At 40.5% G+C, this 19,660-nt stretch overlaps 1 protein-coding gene across 2 annotated transcripts in view; it reads left to right on the top strand.

Moving 5' to 3' along the window:
- Positions 1-19,660, top strand: part of LOC135204023 (nudC domain-containing protein 3-like) — a 301,510-nt gene that overhangs the window by 162,959 nt on the left and 118,891 nt on the right. For both annotated transcript variants that reach the window (XM_064233958.1, XM_064233957.1), the window contains one exon: positions 200-338. In XM_064233958.1, coding sequence (XP_064090028.1) covers positions 200-338 — 139 coding nt within the window. The remainder of the gene's footprint in view (positions 1-199; positions 339-19,660) is intronic.

Genomic DNA, 19,660 nt, shown 5'->3' on the forward strand with positions numbered 1-19,660 from the left:
AGAATGTTTTCCAGTGACAAAGTAATATTTAGGCTCGTTGTGATGTGATGAACTTTTTGAAGCCAACTGTACAATAGTTTAAGTTCTTTTGTTACCAAGTACTACTTTTATTTTTGATGTCAGAGGCCAGCAAAGAAGGCATGTATGATTTGACCTTTATAACTTTGCAATATTGTTCTGAATTTGCTGAATATTTCAGAAATCTTGTCACTGAAAAGAAGGCAGATTCTTTTCCTGTGGCCAATGGTGCTGTAAGGGATAATTACAGCTGGACTCAGACCATTGAAGATGTAGAAATGAAAGTACCAGTGTCACCAAGTATAAAAAAAGGAAAACAGGTACTTGTATTAAATAACTATATTTGCTTGATAGAGTTGCATAGTACAATAGGTAATTCAGTAAATATCATGAGCAAAACTGGAACTAATTCAACAAGTGAAGAACTGGAAAAAATTGTCAGTGATCAAGGAGTATCCTAATATTTTTTTTCAGGATTTTTTATACCAACCCATTATTATTATATTTGAAAAATACTCATAGTAGCACAAGTCTTAAAATGGGAAAACAAATCCACAGTTATGTACAGGCTGTTTCGAAATTAGAGCCTCCCCCCCCCCCCCCCCACAGCATAAACTTAAATTGATATGGAGAAAAACAAAAGTAATTCAGAACAGGTATTTGTTTAAGTTTCTCTCTGAGTATTTAATATTTTGTGTGGCCTCCACCTGCCTGTACCACAGCCTGCATTCTTGAGGGGTATGATTTCAGCAAATGCAAAAAAGCTAAGACTTAAACTCCATTTCCCTGAGCACTTCGGTCCCCTATCTTCAACACGATTCTTTCAAGATACTACCAAAGTTTTCACACACATTAAGGTCAGGGGAGCTACCTGGAAATTCACTTGTCGAGAAGAAATCGACACCACTGTTTTGAAGCAGCTCCTGTGTCTGAAGAGCCTTGAGACATGGTGCCTTATCATGCAAAAGTGTAACGTCTTCAACAGATAACACATCTTCAGGATCTTTGAGGAAAGGAAATATTCCACCGGTAAGCACAGTTTCTCCGAAGTATTTGCCATTCCATGACTGTCCTTTTTCTTTGAAGATCCACATTAACCGTTTGGTTGTGAAACAGAAAAATTCCCAAACATGTAGGAAATTTCATAACTTGGCGATAATGCACGTCATCGCTGATATCATCCAACTTTGCAGCCGAAATGATGTCATTTTTATGATTTGGCTTCCTGACTGTGTAAATGAAGAATTCATCTGATGCAGCAACATGGAGAAAGGCAGCTTCATCCAAATCTCTAAGAAATGAACCACAAAACCATGCATGGTCTTCTATCTGATGCTGAGTGATGTTGGGCTTGCTGATAACATGAAATGGCTTAGATACCAGATTTTTTCAACTCATGATATACAGCACTATAACTTCTCTTCTTTCCCCTTTTTGTTTCTAGTTCGAGCACCAATTTACGTAAAGACTTTCTTGGTCTATCCACTGCCTCAGCTTTGATGTCTTTTGACTCCTGAGAAAAGACTTCAAGCCTTCCAAGATTCTCACTCTTTTTGCGATGACAGTCATATGGATTTTTGTTCCAGTTTCTTTTAACAGAGGATTCATCTCTTTTAATGTATTTAGCTATCCAGGAATGTGAAATGAAGGATGTGCCAGCATCCCTGGCCTCTCTTAAGGTTGTAGCCCGGATTCGGTCAATCCATCTGATTTCCTCCGAGTCTTTAGCTATGGCTGTATCTAACTCTGTCACTCAATCTGAAAATATAAGAAATATAAAATGAAAAATAGCTTAATAGAAACTTTAGATTATGTACTTGGAGATAGGCTATAGGAGAAAACTTCATAACTTTCTATATGTTCTGTGGAGGGGGGGGCTCTAATTTCAAAACACCCGGTATATGTACATACATTTAAAGATAAAACTATGGATTCCCAAAAGCTATCTGTTTAGTTTTATCTTTAAATATATGTACGTAATACATAACTGTGAATTTATTTCTCTATTATTATTATTATTATTATTATTATTATTATTATATTATCTGGGTTCGACCTGTGTTCGCCGGTGAAAAGGATCCTGCTGCTCACTTTTCTAGTATAAATAGATTCTAAATATACCAGAGAAAAAGCTAGCATGGTATGCTAAGGTTACTACCCACCCTAAGGGTGTCGGGTATAAAGAACAAGGCGAGTGGAAGCCACTATTCACAGGTCTTCTGCCAATTAGAGGATTCCTTTCCAAAATCCCTCTCATTGGGAGAGCCGTCGCAACGGCTACTCCCTCCCCCTCGCTACTGCTACTACTACCTGACCCGAGCGCCATCTGCAATCCTGTTTTAGACGGTGAACTAGCTCCATGCTGTTTTTCTTGCTATCGTGTTTTTGGTGATTAACCCTCTTACGCCGAAGCGGTAAAAAAAAAAAATTGTCTCCCGTGTGCCGGAGGTGTTTCAGAGTGAGTGCGGAAGCGGGAAAATTTTTTTTTTTTCAAAAAATCACAGCGCACTTAGTTTTCAAGATTAAGAGTTCATTTTTGGCTCCTTTTTTTGTCATTGGCTGAAGTTTAGTATGCAACCATCAGAAATGAAAAAAGTTATCATTATCATATATAAATAATGCGATATATGATAGAGCAAAAACAAAATTTCATATATAATTGTATTCAAATCGCGCTGTGCGCAAAACGGTTAAAGGTAACAAGTTACTTTTTTTTCGTTGTAATGTACACTCAATTGTGATCATTTTGGTATATAACACATTGTAAAACGATAAAAGCAACACAGAGAAAATATTATCACAAAATAATGCATGAATTCGTAACGCGTGGACGTAAACAAATATTTTTTTCAAAAATTCACCATAAATCTAAATATTGCCCTAGAGACTTCCAATTTGTTTCAAAATGAAGACAAATGATTGAATATTACTATACTGTAAGAGTATTAGCTTACAATTGCAGTTTTCGACCATATCTGACGAGTTAAAGTTGACCGAATGTCGAATTTTTTTATATATATATATTTATATGCAATTATTTCAGAAATAAGAAAAGCTACAACCTTCAAATATTTTTCGTTTTATTCTACATGAAATTGCGCACATTTTCATATATAAAACTCTATGAAATGCCTAATATGAAACGGAGCAAATATTCCGAGAATGGGACGTACACATTTCGGAGATTTGTGGCGGAGAATCCGCGCGCGGAGGGAAGGAAAGATTTTTATTTAAATTCACCATGAATCTAAATATTTTGCTAGAGACTTCAAATTTGTTTCAAGATGAAGATAAATGACTGAATATTACTAGTCTGTAAGAGTTTTAGCTTACAATTGCATTTTTCGACCATTTCGGTAGAGTCAAAGTTGACCGAACGTGGTTTTTTTTCTATTTATCGTGATTTATATGCAAATATTTCAAAAATGAGAAAAGCTACAACCTTCAATTATTTTTTGTTGTATTCTACATGAAATTGCGCACATTTTCATATATAAAACTTTATGTAACGGCTAATTTAATGTGCAAACATTACCACAATCGCACGTATGATTTTTTCGGAAGGAGGTTAACCGCGCGGACGTAAAGAAAATGTTATTTTTCATAAATTCACCATAAATCGAAATATTGTGCTAGAGACTTCCAATTTGTTGCAAAATGAAGGTAAATGCTTGAATATTACTAGTATATAAGCGTTTTAGCTTACAATTGCGTTTTTAGACCATTTCGGTAGAGTCAAAGTTGACCGAACGTGGTGTTTTTTATATTTATCGTGATTTATATGCAAATATTTCAAAAATGAGAAAAGCTACAACCTTCAATTATTTTTTGTTGTATTCTACATGAAATTGCGCACATTTTCATATATAAAACTTTATGTAACGGCTAATTTAAAATGGTGCAAACATTACCACAATCGCACGTATGATTTTTTCGGAAGAGTTACCGCCCGGACGTTAAAGAAAAATGTTATTTTTTCATAAATTCACACCCTAAATCAAAATATTGTGCTAGAGACTTCCAATTTGTTGCAAAATGAAGGTAAATGCTTGAATATTACTAGAATATAAGCGTTTTAGCTTACAATTGCGTTTTTAGACCATTTCGGTAGAGTCAAAGTTGACCGAAGGTTGAAATTTTGGCAATTATCGTTATTTATATGAAAATATCTCAAAACTGATAAAAGCTACAACCATGGGTTGTTTTTAGTTGTATTGTGCATGAAATTGCACACATTTCCATATATAAAACTTTATATAACGGCTAATTTTAAAATGGTGCAAACAGTACCACAATCGCATGTATGATTTTTTTCGGAAGAGTTACCGCGCGGACGTAAGGAAAAAGTTTTTTCATAAATTCACCATAAATCGAAATATTGTGCTAGAGACTTCCAATTAGTTGCAAAATGAAGGTAAATGATTGAATATTACTGAAATATAAGAGTTTTAGCTTACAATTGCGTTTTTCTACCATTTCGGTAGAGTCAAATTTGACCGAAGGTTGAAATTTTGGCAATTATCGTTATTTATATGAAAATATCTCAAAACTGATAAAAGCTACAATCATGAGTATTTTATTGTTGTATTCTACATAAAAATGCGCACATTTTCATACATAATACTTCATGTAACGGCTAATTTACAATGGTACAAAAATTATGTCAAAGTGACGAAATAATTTCCGAGATGTGTCACAGATACTTTTTAGTGCGGCAAGAAAGAAATTCGCGCTTGCGCGCCTGCGTAACGATTGTAAACAAAACAACACTTTGATCCGTGAACTCCCAGCATCCCCCAAGGCGCGTGATTCAAAAGTTTTAGGCTGGTAGGCCTATAAGTATTTTTCCGCGAATTTTAAAAAAAACTTTTGTAAGTTGACGTAAAATACGTCCAGTCGGCACACGGGAGACAAAAAATGTTGACGTAAAATACGTCCAGTCGGCGTAAGAGGGTTAATCAACGATTAACTCAAGATGACTTCGTCTGATCTTCCTCCTCCATCGAAGTTGATTACCCCTATTTCTGTTTTCATAACTTATACGATTGCGGTGCTTTCCAACTTGACCTTCGGCCCTGTAGAAAGGTATTGCAGGGCCATCGGCGTGCCCGCCATTTCATGAGCATCAGCAAGAACGCATGGAATTTTGGTACACATGTATTTCGGTAGATTAAGATAAATCAAAAGATAATGTACCTAATTATGTGTTCATCTGTTATTATTAGAGTTATTGGTTCGTAGATGTGCCGAACGCGCTCATGACATACCCTGGGGTAAGTCTGGGGTTAGACAAAGGTTATTCAAAATATACCCCCCCCCCCCACCCCCACCCCAGCTCAAGAATGCGTTCGTACATATCTTGAAATAATATTAGTCTATCACATGTTTTTGATAGGCTATTAGAAGTCTTATTGTATGGTAAGGGCGATAGAGTTAGAATTTCTTTCTCTCTTCCCAACGTAATTTTGCATGAATTATTTTCTTACGAACCAAATAGATGTAAATATGACAGTAGAATTAATTCACTGAAGAGGTTGAAGAGTTGCCCCCCCCCACCAGTCAAGCCTAAGTAGACTAACTGTCCCTAACCGGTACCCTTTATGCCTCTTCCCCTGATGGAGCTAAAGCTCTTCAGGGGGGGATATCAATGATAGAGAGCCCCCCTCTCTCTATTCATATTGTGGGACCTATCCTCCCGGCCGATCTGAATCGAATAAATTCGAGTTTGGTAGGTTTGGTTGAGCGCTACTGTCCGCATAGTGATGTCCTAGAGGAGATTTGGCCTAACGATCTGAGTCGGTGACGATCTCGGACGGTCAAGCTAGATCCATATCGGGTATTCTCCCTAAACTTTTAAAAAACCCTTGCAACTCTTCCATAATGCCTCATTATCAATTATACATATTGATTTTATTGTTATTACACAATGCTGTATCACTGTATCGTAAAAGGTCTGGTTAACGTTCGTCTTGGCCTAGCCTCCTTTGGTTTAACCTTTAGTAGTAGGCTACGCCTCCCGATCGAGAGCCACCCCAACCGGTTGCTGTACCAACCACTACAGGCCACAGGCCCAGTCACACTACCACCCCTGCAGTAGTAGACCCCACAACCGCTAATAGGTGGCCATCTCGGATCGGGTAGACGGCCAGGCGATCACGACCGACCACCCCTCATACCAACCAACCCCCCCCCCCCCCCCCCCCCCCCCCCCCCCCCCCCCACTTCTAGGCTCGGTTCAGCCGAACCTTTATAATTCGCGGCACTAGTACTCTTAGGAACGGCCGCTGGAGTTTCATATAAGTGGGAGGGGAGGGGGCAAGTGTGAGGAAGGGGATATGGGTACTAGAGGTAACCTTATGTTCTGGATGTATAGTCCCCTGGCACCACGCCGGATGACGGACATGGCTTCGGCTTGTACATATGTAGCTCCGCCGCTCTGTAAGTCTCTTTCTCCGGTCTCCCTCTAGCCGCGAAATTGGGGTAGGAGTCTTACTCCCCTCTACCCCTCGATAGAGGTAGGCAACTTCAGATATGGGATTACCTTCCCCTGATCCGCCACCTCGGTCTGTTCCGCAGGCAGTGGTTACGACAAGGAGAAATGAGACTTCAAGTGGACTAAGCTTTGGGGGACCGTACAGTGAACAGCTTCGGACCCTTATGGGTACCGACGGAGAGTGACTCACCCTCACATCCGTCACCGAAGTGTTGCATTAAACTTGCCATAGCTCAGTTCTCAATCTCGGGAGATCATGTAGGCGTCTGCGTTAATACGTAGCCTTCTGGTCCGGCCAGCCATACAGAGTAGAGGTCCTTCCTCCTCCCAGGTCCGGCGGATATCAGATCTCAAGTACCAGACTTACATTGAACCCAGGAACGAGATCGGGAGCAGGCAGTTATATCTAAAGATATTATTGTATTTATTCAGTGAATTGAATGTGTTAGTGAGTAAGACTTGAACCATTATCTAGTTTAAGTTGCATGCCCTCGCCGGAGGTAGCTCCGGCCCTCCTTGAGGTTGATACTCGTTAATAATTCAAATTACAGAAGGTACGCTGCCAGTCGACGGGGTGCTCCGCCTTCCTCGGCGAGACCTATGGGCATGAGATGTGCCGTTCGCATGCCAACTGCTCAGTGCCCTTCGAAGGTGAAGAGGGCCAACCCCCCTTCATGGTCTGGCACCCGGAGGCATGCACCGTCTGCTATGAGATGGTGAACCTTCTCGTAGATGAGCGGGTAAGTATCTTAGCTACTTTTTCATGATGAAAAATGGTGATAAACTGTGTAAGAAATTGTTTACAAACGTCTTCCTATGTCTGGAAGGTTAATTTCCTTTTCCTCTCTGGCAGACGGTCGAGGAAACCCGCCATACCGCTAGGGCGAACTTGAGGCGCTGGGTCTCCGGTTACGGGAGGAACGCGCCATCAGGGCATCCTTACATCCTGGATGCCAGCCTGGGCTCCATTCTCTTCAAGGGGTCAACCTCGACGTCGGTTGCAGCGCATCTGGCGGCACCCATCATTGACGCCATCTGGGCGGAGAGGGCACCCCTTCCAGACGACCAGGAGGACTTGATGGCAGATGTGGCAGCCATCAACATCCACACAGAGCCCATGGCCATTGAGGAGGAGGTAAGTGAGGCGGGTAGTCTCCTTAGTCCTACTCCTTCTTCTTCTTCTTCTTTCCGGGGCTTCTCTAACCCCACCCCTACTTGGGATGCTTCACGGTCGGTCCGTCCCAAGGAAAAAACTGTAAGACCGAAATCCCTGCCCAAGGGATCAAAGCCAACTTCGTCGGCGGTGACTGAGTCATCTCCGGCCCCACAGCCGTCGACTTCCTTTGCTAAGTCGCCTGATGCCAAGGATTCTCTCCCCCCCAAGGGATCGAGATCAAAGTCCGCTAAGTCCAAGGCGACGGAGTCCGGCGTCGACCATGAGTTGCTTGCTAACCTTCTATTGTCGAAGGTTGGGGAGGCAGTAGACGAGAGGTTTGAGTTGTTACTACTCGCCTCCGGATCTGAAGTCTCCGGCCAAACAATATCTGACATGGTGGCCGAAAGGATCAAACCTTTAGAGGACCATGAGGTCCGGATTTCTCCACTCCGGATCTCCGGCACTGCTGATGGCGGTGCCGGATGCCTCTGAGCTTCCCCCCCTTCCATAAAAGCAATCCGTAGCGGCTTGCTATGCATGCCCCATACTCAGATGGGAAGCTAACCATCGAAGGATGCGGGACCTGGCCACTGGAGGACTTTGAGCTCTTCTCGAAAGGTCTCCAGTTTCCCTTCCCCGGGTTCGTCAGACTAGTGGAGCACGCGCTAGTCAGAGTGGACAAGGTCCCAAAGGAGACAGTGATCTTCCCGAGGGACCAAGCCCAGGCTGTTTGGGCATGCACCCTCACCGAATGGGAGTGCGTAAACACCAGGTTAACGCCTCACAAGGGCACATATACCATGTTTGTGACCCCGGATCAAATTCCGTCGCCCTGCACTGACAAGGTAGCAGAGCTAACTCTGCAGGCTATAGCAGAGGACAAACCCCTCCCGGCATTGAAAGAGACAGAGGCTACCTCTCTTCTCTTTCTTGCGAGTAGGGAGTTTTGGAATGAAGCTCCGGCCACGTTTACGGCAGGTAAACTGGACGCAGATTGTGCCTCTACCTTGTTCTCCGAGAAGCTGCCTAAGCTTCCGGAGAATTTGATCAAGGCAGAGTTTGAGGTAAGATCGAGGCTAGTAAGGTCTATCAATTCTGTCACTTCAGCGGAATTGTTAGCCACTACGTACCGGGACGAACAGGTGTTCCAGGTCTTGACGAAAAGTCTGCTACAGACTTTCCAGTCAGACCTTTATGACTTCGGAATGGCAAGGCGAACTTGCAGAAAATACGTCCTGGCGGAGGCTTCCATAAGGCATGAGCCTAACAGATTGATAAAGGCGTCAATCTGGGGAGAGAACCTGTTCCCTCAAGCAGAAGTGGACAGCGTCTCTCGAGAAGCTTCCAGGGCCAATCAGAGCCTCCGGGTCTGGTGGGGACTTCCCTTCAAGCGGAAGTTTGAGGCCCCCGGACATCAAGCTAGAGTTAAGAAGAGGCCAAGGAGATTCGATCCGTACAAGCCCTCTCGACCACAGACGATTGTCCAGTCGGTTCCAGTATCGCAAGTGGGTAAGCCCTCGACATCGAAGGCTCAGCCACAACAGCAGTTTGTTCTGCTACAAACTCCGCCGGCCCAGCAACCCTCAACCTCCACAGCCATCATAACCTCCCCAGCCTTTAACCCCGCCTATGAAGCTAGGGAATCATTTCGTAGCTACAACAGGCATGTGGGTAGTAGCAGGGCCAGAGGTGGCTCCCGGCTACGAGGGGTAGAGGTTTCCGAGGAGGCAGAGGGTACAAACCTGCAACCAACCAGTGGGAGCCCGCAGTTAGGAGGGAGATTATATCTCTTTCGGGACCATTGGACCTTCAGCCCATGGGCCCACAGTATAGTCTCCAAGGGCCTGGGATGGAAGTGGAAGAAAGGGCCCCCCATCACCAATAAACTTCTTTCAGATCCCAACAGCGAACCTGGTAGAATTTACCAAGGCTCTCCCACAAAAGAAGGCCATAAAGAAAGTGAGGAGACTAAAATTTCAAGGACGTCTGTTCAGTGTCCCAAAGAAGGACTCGGACAAAAGAAGAGTGATTCTGGACTTGTCAAGGCTCAATTCATACATTCTTTGCGACAAGTTCCGTATGCTGACGGTCTCGCAGGTGCGGACCTTACTTCCCCGTGGGGCCGTCACCACCTCTATAGATCTTACAGACGCTTACTATCATGTCCCGATAGCAAGGAACTTCTCTCTGTACCTAGGCTTCAGACTAGGAAACAAGGCTTACTCATTCAGAGTCATGCCGTTCGGGCTCAACATTGCGCCCAGGATATTCACCAAGTTAGAAGAGACGATAATCTAAGAACTAAGAACCAGAGGGATTATGGTAGTAGCCTACCTAGACGACTGGCTCATTTGGGCAGCCAGCGTCGAGGAATGCTGCAAATCGACAGCCAAAGTAATAGAGTTCCTGGAGTTACTGGGCTTCCAGATAAACAGGGAAAAATCTCGGCTCGACCCGGCTTCCCACTTTCAATGGTTGGGAATCCAATGGGATTTAATAAAACACAAGCTATCTCTTCCGCCCAGGAAGGCCAAGCGGGTAGCAGCAGCTACCAAACAGTTCCTCAGGAATAAAAAGGCTTCTCGGCGTACCTAAGAGAGAATCCTCGGTTCTCTACAGTTTGCATCAATAACAGACGTCCTACTAAAAGCCAGATTGAAGGATATCAATCGAGTCTGGAGGAAGAGAGCCAACAGCAATCTCAGAGACAAAATTTCAGTATAATTCCACCCATTCTAAGTAAAGAGGCTTCGCCCATGGACGAGGCACAGGAACCTGACCAAGGCAGTACCACTGCAATTCCCTCCGCCGTCTTTAACAATTCATACAGACTCATCCCCGAGTGGCTGGGGGGGATATTCACAATACAAGAAGGTTCAGGGGATATGGTCAGATACGTTCCGCCAGTTCCACATCAATGTGCTAGAAGCTATGGCAGTTTTCCTGACCTTAAAACGGCTAACTCCGGCCAGGAACAGTCATGTGAGGATAGTCTCGGACAGTCTAGTAGTGGTACACTGCATAAACAGAGGGGGTTCCAGGTCAAGCAAACTGAATCACGTGCTGATTGCAATATTTTCTTTAGCGGCGAAAAATCATTGGCACCTGTCAGCCACCCACCTGGCAAGAGCCAAGAATGTGATTGGGGACACACTTTCCAGGACAACTCCACTAGAATCGGAGTGGTCTCTAGACAAGAATTCATTCCGGTGGATTTGCAAACAAATCCCAGACCTTCAAGTAGATTTATTCGCCACAGAATCCAACCACAAGCTGCCATTATGTGGCATCTAACCTGGACCCTCTAGCCTATGCCACAGATGCGATGACCATAGATTTATCTATTCCCTCCGGTGAATCTTCTGATGAAGGTCCTGCACAAGCTACGTTCTTTCACAGGACAAGTAGCATTAGTGGCACCCGATTGGCCGAAAAGCAAATGGTTTCCACTTCTTTTAGAAATGAAGCTCCGACCCAAACGGATCCCTCGCCCGAAACTGACACAGATAGTACAAACTCAAGCTGTGTCACCTTCCTCAAGAATTCTGAATGCCCTAACTTTATGGACTTCATGAAGTTTGCAGCCCAAAAGGACGCAAGTATAGATCCACTTAACATTGTATTTATAGAATCTTATAGAATCAGATAAAAGAGAGTCAACGCTCAGGCAATATGATTTGGCAGTCAAAAAATTGGCCAAATTCCTGAAGGAATCAGGTGCTCACAAAATGACCACAAATCTGGCAATTTCGTTCTTTAGAACTCTCTTTGAGAAAGGCCTAGCCGCCAGTACCATTACAACAATCAAGTCGACTTTGAAGAAAATTTTTCAGGTTGGCTTTAGTATTAAATTGTCAGATTCATACTTCTCCATTCCAAGAGCATGTGCCCGCCTAAGACCAACTGACCGCCCACATATGGTCACTTGGTTCTTGAATGATATACTCAAATTAGCCTCAGATACTATTAACCCTTTCATGTCCAACTGACGTAATAGTACGTAAAAATACTCTATCGCCTATCTATCCAACTGACGTAGCGGTACGTAAAATTTACCGAAATTTTTCGTACGTGTGGTAGGGGCATTTTTTATTTTATTTTCGGACAAGTAGCGATTTCCATAGGCTAGATCATACCTTGGACTGTGTATCTCGGGTATCAATACGCCAGCAAAGAAGTTTCTGTACTGCGCATGCTCAAATCCCTGGCGTAGTAAAACTCTCACAATGAAATCAGCTGATTGCACCTACACTTTTTTAACTCTCCCTTTATTCTTCAACTTTTCCTCTACATTTTCGTATATTTACAAAGTAATTTCTATGAAAAATAACCGAGATAGGGCTCTTCAAAAATTTTTTATTCTAGCAATAAATGTTGACAACGGTAAAATTTTTTTTTGTTTCGATCAATTTATAACGTCAAAATGAAACTGTTGCCTAATCCAAAGCCATTTTTCTAGACCTTCCCTTTATTCTTCAACGTTTCCTCTACATTTTTGTATATTTACAAAGGAATTTCAATGAAAAAAAAAATTTCTAGCGATAATTCTCACTATGCGCCAGGCAGAGCGCTATGTTTCTTATCCTCTTTACTATCAATTTTTTCACAGGCTGGACTTATTCGTTTTCCATTTATTTATATGTCGATATTTAGGGAATTTTAATGGCTTTCTCATAAAAAATCATTCATTCGCCTGACTTTCATAGTTTTTGGGTTAGGAATGAAAATATAAAAAAAAGTAAAGATTTTTTTTGTTTTTTTGTTAAATAACTCACATTTTTTTCGTATTTAGAGGGCTGGGACTCTTATTCTGACTATTCCGCCATAAAATACTAACATTTAGAAAAAAAGGACAGCAAAATGAACATTGTTGGCATAAAATTTATATTTTTGCTGAATTTTCAAAATAATAATTTTTTCGCACTGTCGAGCGCTCCCAGACACCTCGAATATCTGGGGACACAGTGCTCAAAACTAAGCGGATATGAAAGAGTTAATGAATTATGCTCGTATATAACCCTATTAAGAAAAACTTTATTCCTAATGGCTATGGCCTCAGGTGCCAGAATATCTGAACTCGGCTCTCTCAAGGAATCCAGACCACATAGAATTCCTCCCGTCAGGGGAAGTACTACTATCCCCAGACCGGAGGTTCTTGGCTAAGAATGAGGACCCACAAAATAGATGGGCTCCATGAAAAATCATCCCTCTAACACAGGACACATCATTGTGCCCTGTCACTACCCTTAGATCCTTCTTTGCCAGAACTTCTGCAACATCTTCAGGTCCCCTTTTCATTAGAGATAAAGGTGGCACGATTTCTCATAAAGGTATTAGATAACAAATATTCTACTTCATTAAACAAGCCAACCCGGATTAAGTCCCACATGTCCATGACATCCGAGCGGTGGCTACCTCTATTAATTATTTCCAAAATATGAATTTCGAAGACCTGAAGAAATATACGGGTTGGAAATCTCCAGCAGTTTTTAAGCGCCACTATTTAAAGAACTTAGAAGCCCTTAAATTCCCAGCAATTGCTGCAGGGAGCATAGTCTCCCCCGAATAATGAATCCTATCATTCGTCTCCTTACCCTTTACTATCTTAATACTCTCTCCTTCCTGCCTGCCTCGCTCGTATTCCCCACCAAACCTCTCTCCTCTGGGTTGGGAGGCCCTGGGCGTCATCCTGCCACCGAAACTTGTATATAGAATGTTTGGTCCCTGATTGTTCTATGGACCGGTCTGTACATATCCCGGAAATATGATATTGCCTTGAATACCCTGTTCAATTGTATGATATCATCATGTTATTACTAGTTCTAAGTCATAGTTTAAGTCCTACTGTAAGTAGTAAGTAAGTTTAAATTTGATGGACCTAGTGTAAATATTAAGTGAGTAAATTTAAGTTGAAATGAACCTTAGGTTTCATTAACTCCTTCCTTATAATGACTACTTAGTATCTAGTAAGCTTGGATAGGCATTCTCTGATACCTTTTCACCGGCAAACACAGGTCGAACCCAGAAAAGGGATTTTGACGAAGGAAAAATCTATTTCTGGGGAAGACCTGTGTTGCCCGGTGAACCCAGCCATTCTAATTAATTTCCCCACCCTTACACCAATCCAAGCCAGGGTGTCTAAATCCAGGAATGCAGATGGCGCTCGGGTAGGGTAGTAGTAGCAGTAGCGAGGGGGAGAGAGTAGCTGTTGCGACGGCTCTCCCCATGAGAGGGATTTTGGAAAGGAATCCTCTAATTGGCAGAAGACCTGTGAATAGTGGCTTCCACTTGCCTTGTACTTTATACCCGACACCCTTAGGGTGCTCGCGCGAGGGTAGTAACCTCAGCATACCATGCTAGCTTTTTCTCTGGTATATTTAGAATCTATTTATACTAAAAAAGTGAGCAGCAGGATCCTTTTCACCAGGCGACACAGGCCTTCCCCCAGAAATAGATTTTTCCTTCGTCAAAATCCCTTTATTATCAGAATGAAGATGCATCTAGATTGACACATTATTATTTCTCACTAACAATTGACCAAATTAACTGAAAATCACAGATATACTGGCAGTCCCCGGGTTACAACGGGGGTTTCGTTCTTGAGACGTGTCGTAAGCCGAAAATTGTCGTAAGCCAGAACATCGTCAAAAATCCTAAGAAAATCTTACTTTTAATGCTTTGAGTGCATTGAAAACTATGTAAACTGCATTGTTATTGCATTTTTCATCAAAACAACCTTCAAATATTGATTATTTGCATTTTTTATTCATATATCATCTGCCAGATCAGCGTTGTAGGCATCCTAACCCTGGAACATGCGTCGTAACCCTGGAAATAATGTCCGATAAATATAATTGAGAAGCGCCTTAACCTCGGAATGTCGTAAGCCGAACCCGTCATAACCAGGGGACTGCCTGTATGATGTAGATTGGTATGATAAATAGATTTTTGAGATTATTAAGCAAGTTTGAAGTGAATTTCAATAAGTAATATTCTTTTGAAATCTTTAAAAGCTTTGTACACAAGTTTATTAGCTGTTTGGTATTGACTAAACTTTCTGCAGATGTTCAACTAATAAAATACTTTCATAATAGAGTACGTAACTCTAAAAACAAGAAAATTGGGTTATATTATTGCTGGCTCAAAAAGTCCCTTGTAAATCTTATGTACGTCGTGGCCTTGGAGGGCCGATGGACAAAAGTTTCCAGAAATTCAAGAACTGTGTATAACATTTTAAAATTAATTTATCAGACTATTTGACCTGAATATTTGACTGATTGGTAGCTTTGCTAAACGAGATGAATATGTATGAATATGTATATGGTTAAAATCTTGAAAAGATTGGTGAAGTTTTTTTATTATTACTTTTGATTTTTAAGTTTGAGCGCTCTATAACTATTATTACTCATAAATACCGTAGGAAACAATTTAGATGCAGCATCTGTGCGGTTAGATACGTGACGCTCAAATAGCATAGGGAACTTCATAAAATTATTAGCTTGACTTTTATTAAGCAAAGACTATAGGTTTGGATAATTTAACTAAAATTCCTGAATGTAATCACTAGTGTTCCTCATATTAATACTTTTGGCCAAGTATGCTGTATGAACACACTATGAATTTTAGCACTAAACGTAAGATCGTCACCACTGAGAAGATGCTACTCTAGCTATACCAATCCCATTTCCTGAGTGTAGATCTGTTGTTGCTGAATCACATAAGATTTTTAGTTAAAATTAGACAAAACTCAAAGTACATTTATTATTAGATCTAGAAAACTGGATCTTCCTGCCCTCTTCACATCTTTTTGTTAACATTGCTTCTTATACTAATTGCAACTCATTTACAATTTGTGTTTTTCCTGACTGAAATTCATTTTTGTAAAAATATGCAGTCTAACTCTCATCAATTGCTTAAAAATAATTTTTTAAGATGCTTGTCTATCCTAGGGAAATGTCTGAATTCTTGTATTTTTAAATTTTTCAAATATTGCTTCCCAGTCTGCATCTTAAGTTGCTAGGCAAAGTCTTGAGCCATTTTTATTTCTTATCACAGACCTAACTATTTATTTGGCATTGTTGTTTAATTAGGTCATTTTGGATGTTTTACAATACTTATTTTTCTTCTCTAAAATTTTCCCAGCCTATACTGTGCACCATTACGTAGAACAGTAGATATTCAGTTAATTTCAACAGCCTGGCATTTTCTAATATAAGATTCAGTATCACACAATTATCAGTAAGTTTTGTTCCAGTTCTGACCAAATTTTGGTATGGCCCTCCTAATTACATACAATAGCTGAATCATTGGAACTACAGAACTTCAAACTTGTTGCTTTTTTTTTTCAAGCTTGCATGGGTTTCATTTCATTGTTTGTCTTCTTTTTATTTCGTTTTTAATATTGGCCTGTGTACTTAGTTTATTCTCATGTATTTTATTCAGTGCTTTTTATTTTCCTTTATCTGTAGGTTGGCTTTCCCTGTTTGGGGTCTTTGGCTTGTAGTACTTTGCCTTTCCAGATTCTATAAAAAGTATATGCAGTACATACGCCAGTCAGATATAAAAGTACAGTGCCAGTGCTGCAAGACAACATTTAAAAAAATCTGAATATAGTTGGTAATTAGTCGTTTATGTGAAAGTAAGACATTTTAAATCTAATAGAATAAAGAACAATCTTTTTGAAAATCTTATGTTCAAAATCAATACAGGAGTCTAATTCAATTGTTTTATCAGATTTATACCTTAAACACCTTAGAAAGGAGGAAAGGTCTTTCTGTTTTCATGTTAACAATGATAAAGCCAGGTTGATTATACAGTAGTTTGCATTCATATGCAATCTGATGTGAGTTAAAAACTAGTAACTTAGTCTTCACAGATTGAAATAGGACTTTGAAAGTGATGTATTACACCCTCCTAGGAGAATTATTATCAAACCATGTTCAGACTTTTAGATCATAAGATTCATGAGAAACTGAGATTAGTAAAGATTGTTACTCAAAAATCTTTATGCATAAGGAGACTATACAGCAACTGATGTTTTGTGCAAGCAATGCACTAATCAAAATTCTACTCAGACTGATGTTTTTATTGCAGAATTAGCTAGTTGGCTCGGGTAATGAATGCAATGTTAAGTGAATAGGCAAATTAGTCATAACATGGCTAAAATAGAGTCCTAACCTAAGCCCTGACCCAGTGAAAGTTCAATAGGCTTTTAAGAATTAACAGATGACAAGAGAGAAGCTAGGCCTAACTTTGATGTATGCTTTCCTAATTTTAAAAATATATTGTTGTTCACTGCTCTTTTAACATTACATTTTACTTGTATAATGCATTAGGCTAAGTTACAGGGTATCGAAAAATAGTATAGTGGGTGTCTGGAGTTCTGTAATGAAAACATTTTAATTTGTTTAGTGGGCCTGGGGTTTCAGTGGTATTTGCCATATACAGATGAAGATTTAATTAAAAACTAAGTAGGTAAGTGCAAGTGATCCAGTTTTGACAAAACTAATTGGCTTGCTGGGGCTAGTGTGTTAAAAAAGATTACAGCTATGAAGTTCAAATTGCATGGATATGTACAGTTTTCATTCAAAATACAGTGGTCCCCCCGTATTTGCAGAGGATGCATATCAGACCCCCCCCCCCCATCCCCGTGAATAGTTAGAACTCGTGAATAGTTGGAACCCCTATAAAAATGCTTAAAACCTCTTATTTTAGTAGTTAAAACTCAAGAAAAACCCACTAAAAATTTGTATACCTGGTTTTTTAATTGTTTTATCACAAAAAGTGCATTTTATGATGACATTAATTAAAAAAACAGGAATTTGTGGATATTTCTCATAGAAAAATACCGCAAATAGGCAAATTTCTTATGAATAATAAGGGGAAACATTCCAGAGAGAAATCCGTGAATCTGGAGAACGCGAATATGGGGGTCCACTGTACATACATATGCTTGCCTATTGAGAAATATATCAAAGTTTCAAGTTAAATTCAGGAACTTGGGAGTGACTGCAGGTTTTCTAATTATTAACTGAATCATTAGTACTGCAGAATTTCAAACTAGCTTACATATTCTTAGGTTTCATTTCACTGTTTACAGTATTTGGTTTTCCACTTGGTTTTTCTTTGTAATATAGTTTCTAGTTTATTGTTTAATTCTTATTGTTCTTTCTCTGTTGCCTTCCTTCCCAGTTAATGACATTGGCAAGTAGAATTTTACCTTTCCAGGTTCTGTAAACAGTATACAATATATAGGCTTATTGGATATCAAAGTACAATGCCATTGTTTTAATAAAACTCATTTATGAAAAATTAAGCACAAGTAATGAGGCCTAGATTTGAAAATGTGACCTTTTAAAAAGTAATAACTGTCATTTTTGAAAATCTTATAGTATTCAAAATCAGAATTATACCTTTAATATATATTTGAAACTAGGAGAATTTTTTATTTTATTGTTAGAAATGATAAAACCAGGTTATTTATACAATAGTTTGCATCCATTAGCAATCTGTTAAGTAAAGTGCAAACTACTATCTTCAGTGTTCAAAGACTGAAATAGAGTTTTTGAAGTGATGTATTTTCCCTTAACCTATGCTAGGGCATTATTCCCTGACTTCCAGCTATGGCCATTATAGTATGGTACTTCTGATTATTAGTTGAATCATTGGTACGGCAGAATTTCAAACTAGCTCACATGTAGACAAACGCCATCCCCCACCAACAGAAAGGCTGCAGAAGGAAGTGTAGGGGCACAAAAGACCAGCTCCTGATAGACAAAATGGTAATGAAGAACAGTAGGAGAAGGGAAACCAACCTAAGCATGGCATGGATAGACTATAAGAAAGCCTTCGACATGATACCACACACATGGCTAATAGAATGCCTGAAAATATATGGGGCAGAGGAAAACACCATCAGCTTCCTCAAAAATACAATGCGCAACTGGAATGCAATACTTACAAGCTCTGACATAAGACTAGCAGAGGTTAATATCAGGAGAGGGATCTTCCAGGGTGACTCACTGTCCCCACTACTCTTCGTAGTAGCCATGATTCCCATGACAAAAGTACTACAGAAGATGGATGCTGGGTACCAACTCAAGAAAAGAGGCAACAGAATCAACCATCTGATGTTCATGGACGACATCAAGCTGTATGGTAAGAGCATCAAGGAAATAGATACCCTAATCCAGACTGTAAGGATTGTATCTGGGGACATCAGGATGGAGTTTGGAATAGAAAAATGTGCCTTAGTCAACATACAAAAAGGCAGAGTAACGAGAACTGAAGGGATAAAGCTACCAGATGGGAGCAACATCAAACACATAGATGAGACAGGATACAAATACCTGGGAATAATGGAAGGAGGGGATATAAAACACCAAGAGATGAAGGACATGATCAGGAAAGAATATATGCAGAGACTCAAGGCGATACTCAAGTCAAAACTCAACGCCGTAAATATGATAAAAGCCATAAACACATTGGCAGTGCCAGTAATCAGATACAGCGCAGGAATAGTGGAATGGACGAAGGCAGAACTCCGCAGCATAGATCAGAAAACCAGGAAACGTATGACAATACACAAAGCACTACACCCAAGAGCAAATACGGACAGACTATACATAACACGAAAGGAAGGAGGGAGAGGACTGCATCAACATCGAGAACAGAGCACTGGGACAATATCTGAAAACCAGTGAAGATGAGTGGCTAAAGAGTGCATGGGAAGAAGGACTAATAAAAGTAGATGAAGACCCAGAAATATACAGAGACAGGAGAATGACAGACAGAACAGAGGACTGGCACAACAAACCAATGCACGGACAATACATGAGACAGACTAAAGAACTAGCCAGCGATGACACATGGCAATGGCTACAGAGGGGATAGCTAAAGAAGGAAACTGAAGGAATGAAAACAGCGGCACAAGATCAGGCCCTAAGAACCAGATATGTTCAAAGAACGATAGACGGAAGTAACATCTCTCCCAT

The sequence above is a fragment of the Macrobrachium nipponense genome, chromosome 44 (assembly GCF_015104395.2).
Source record: "Macrobrachium nipponense isolate FS-2020 chromosome 44, ASM1510439v2, whole genome shotgun sequence".
Classification (NCBI taxonomy): Eukaryota; Metazoa; Arthropoda; class Malacostraca; order Decapoda; family Palaemonidae; genus Macrobrachium; species Macrobrachium nipponense.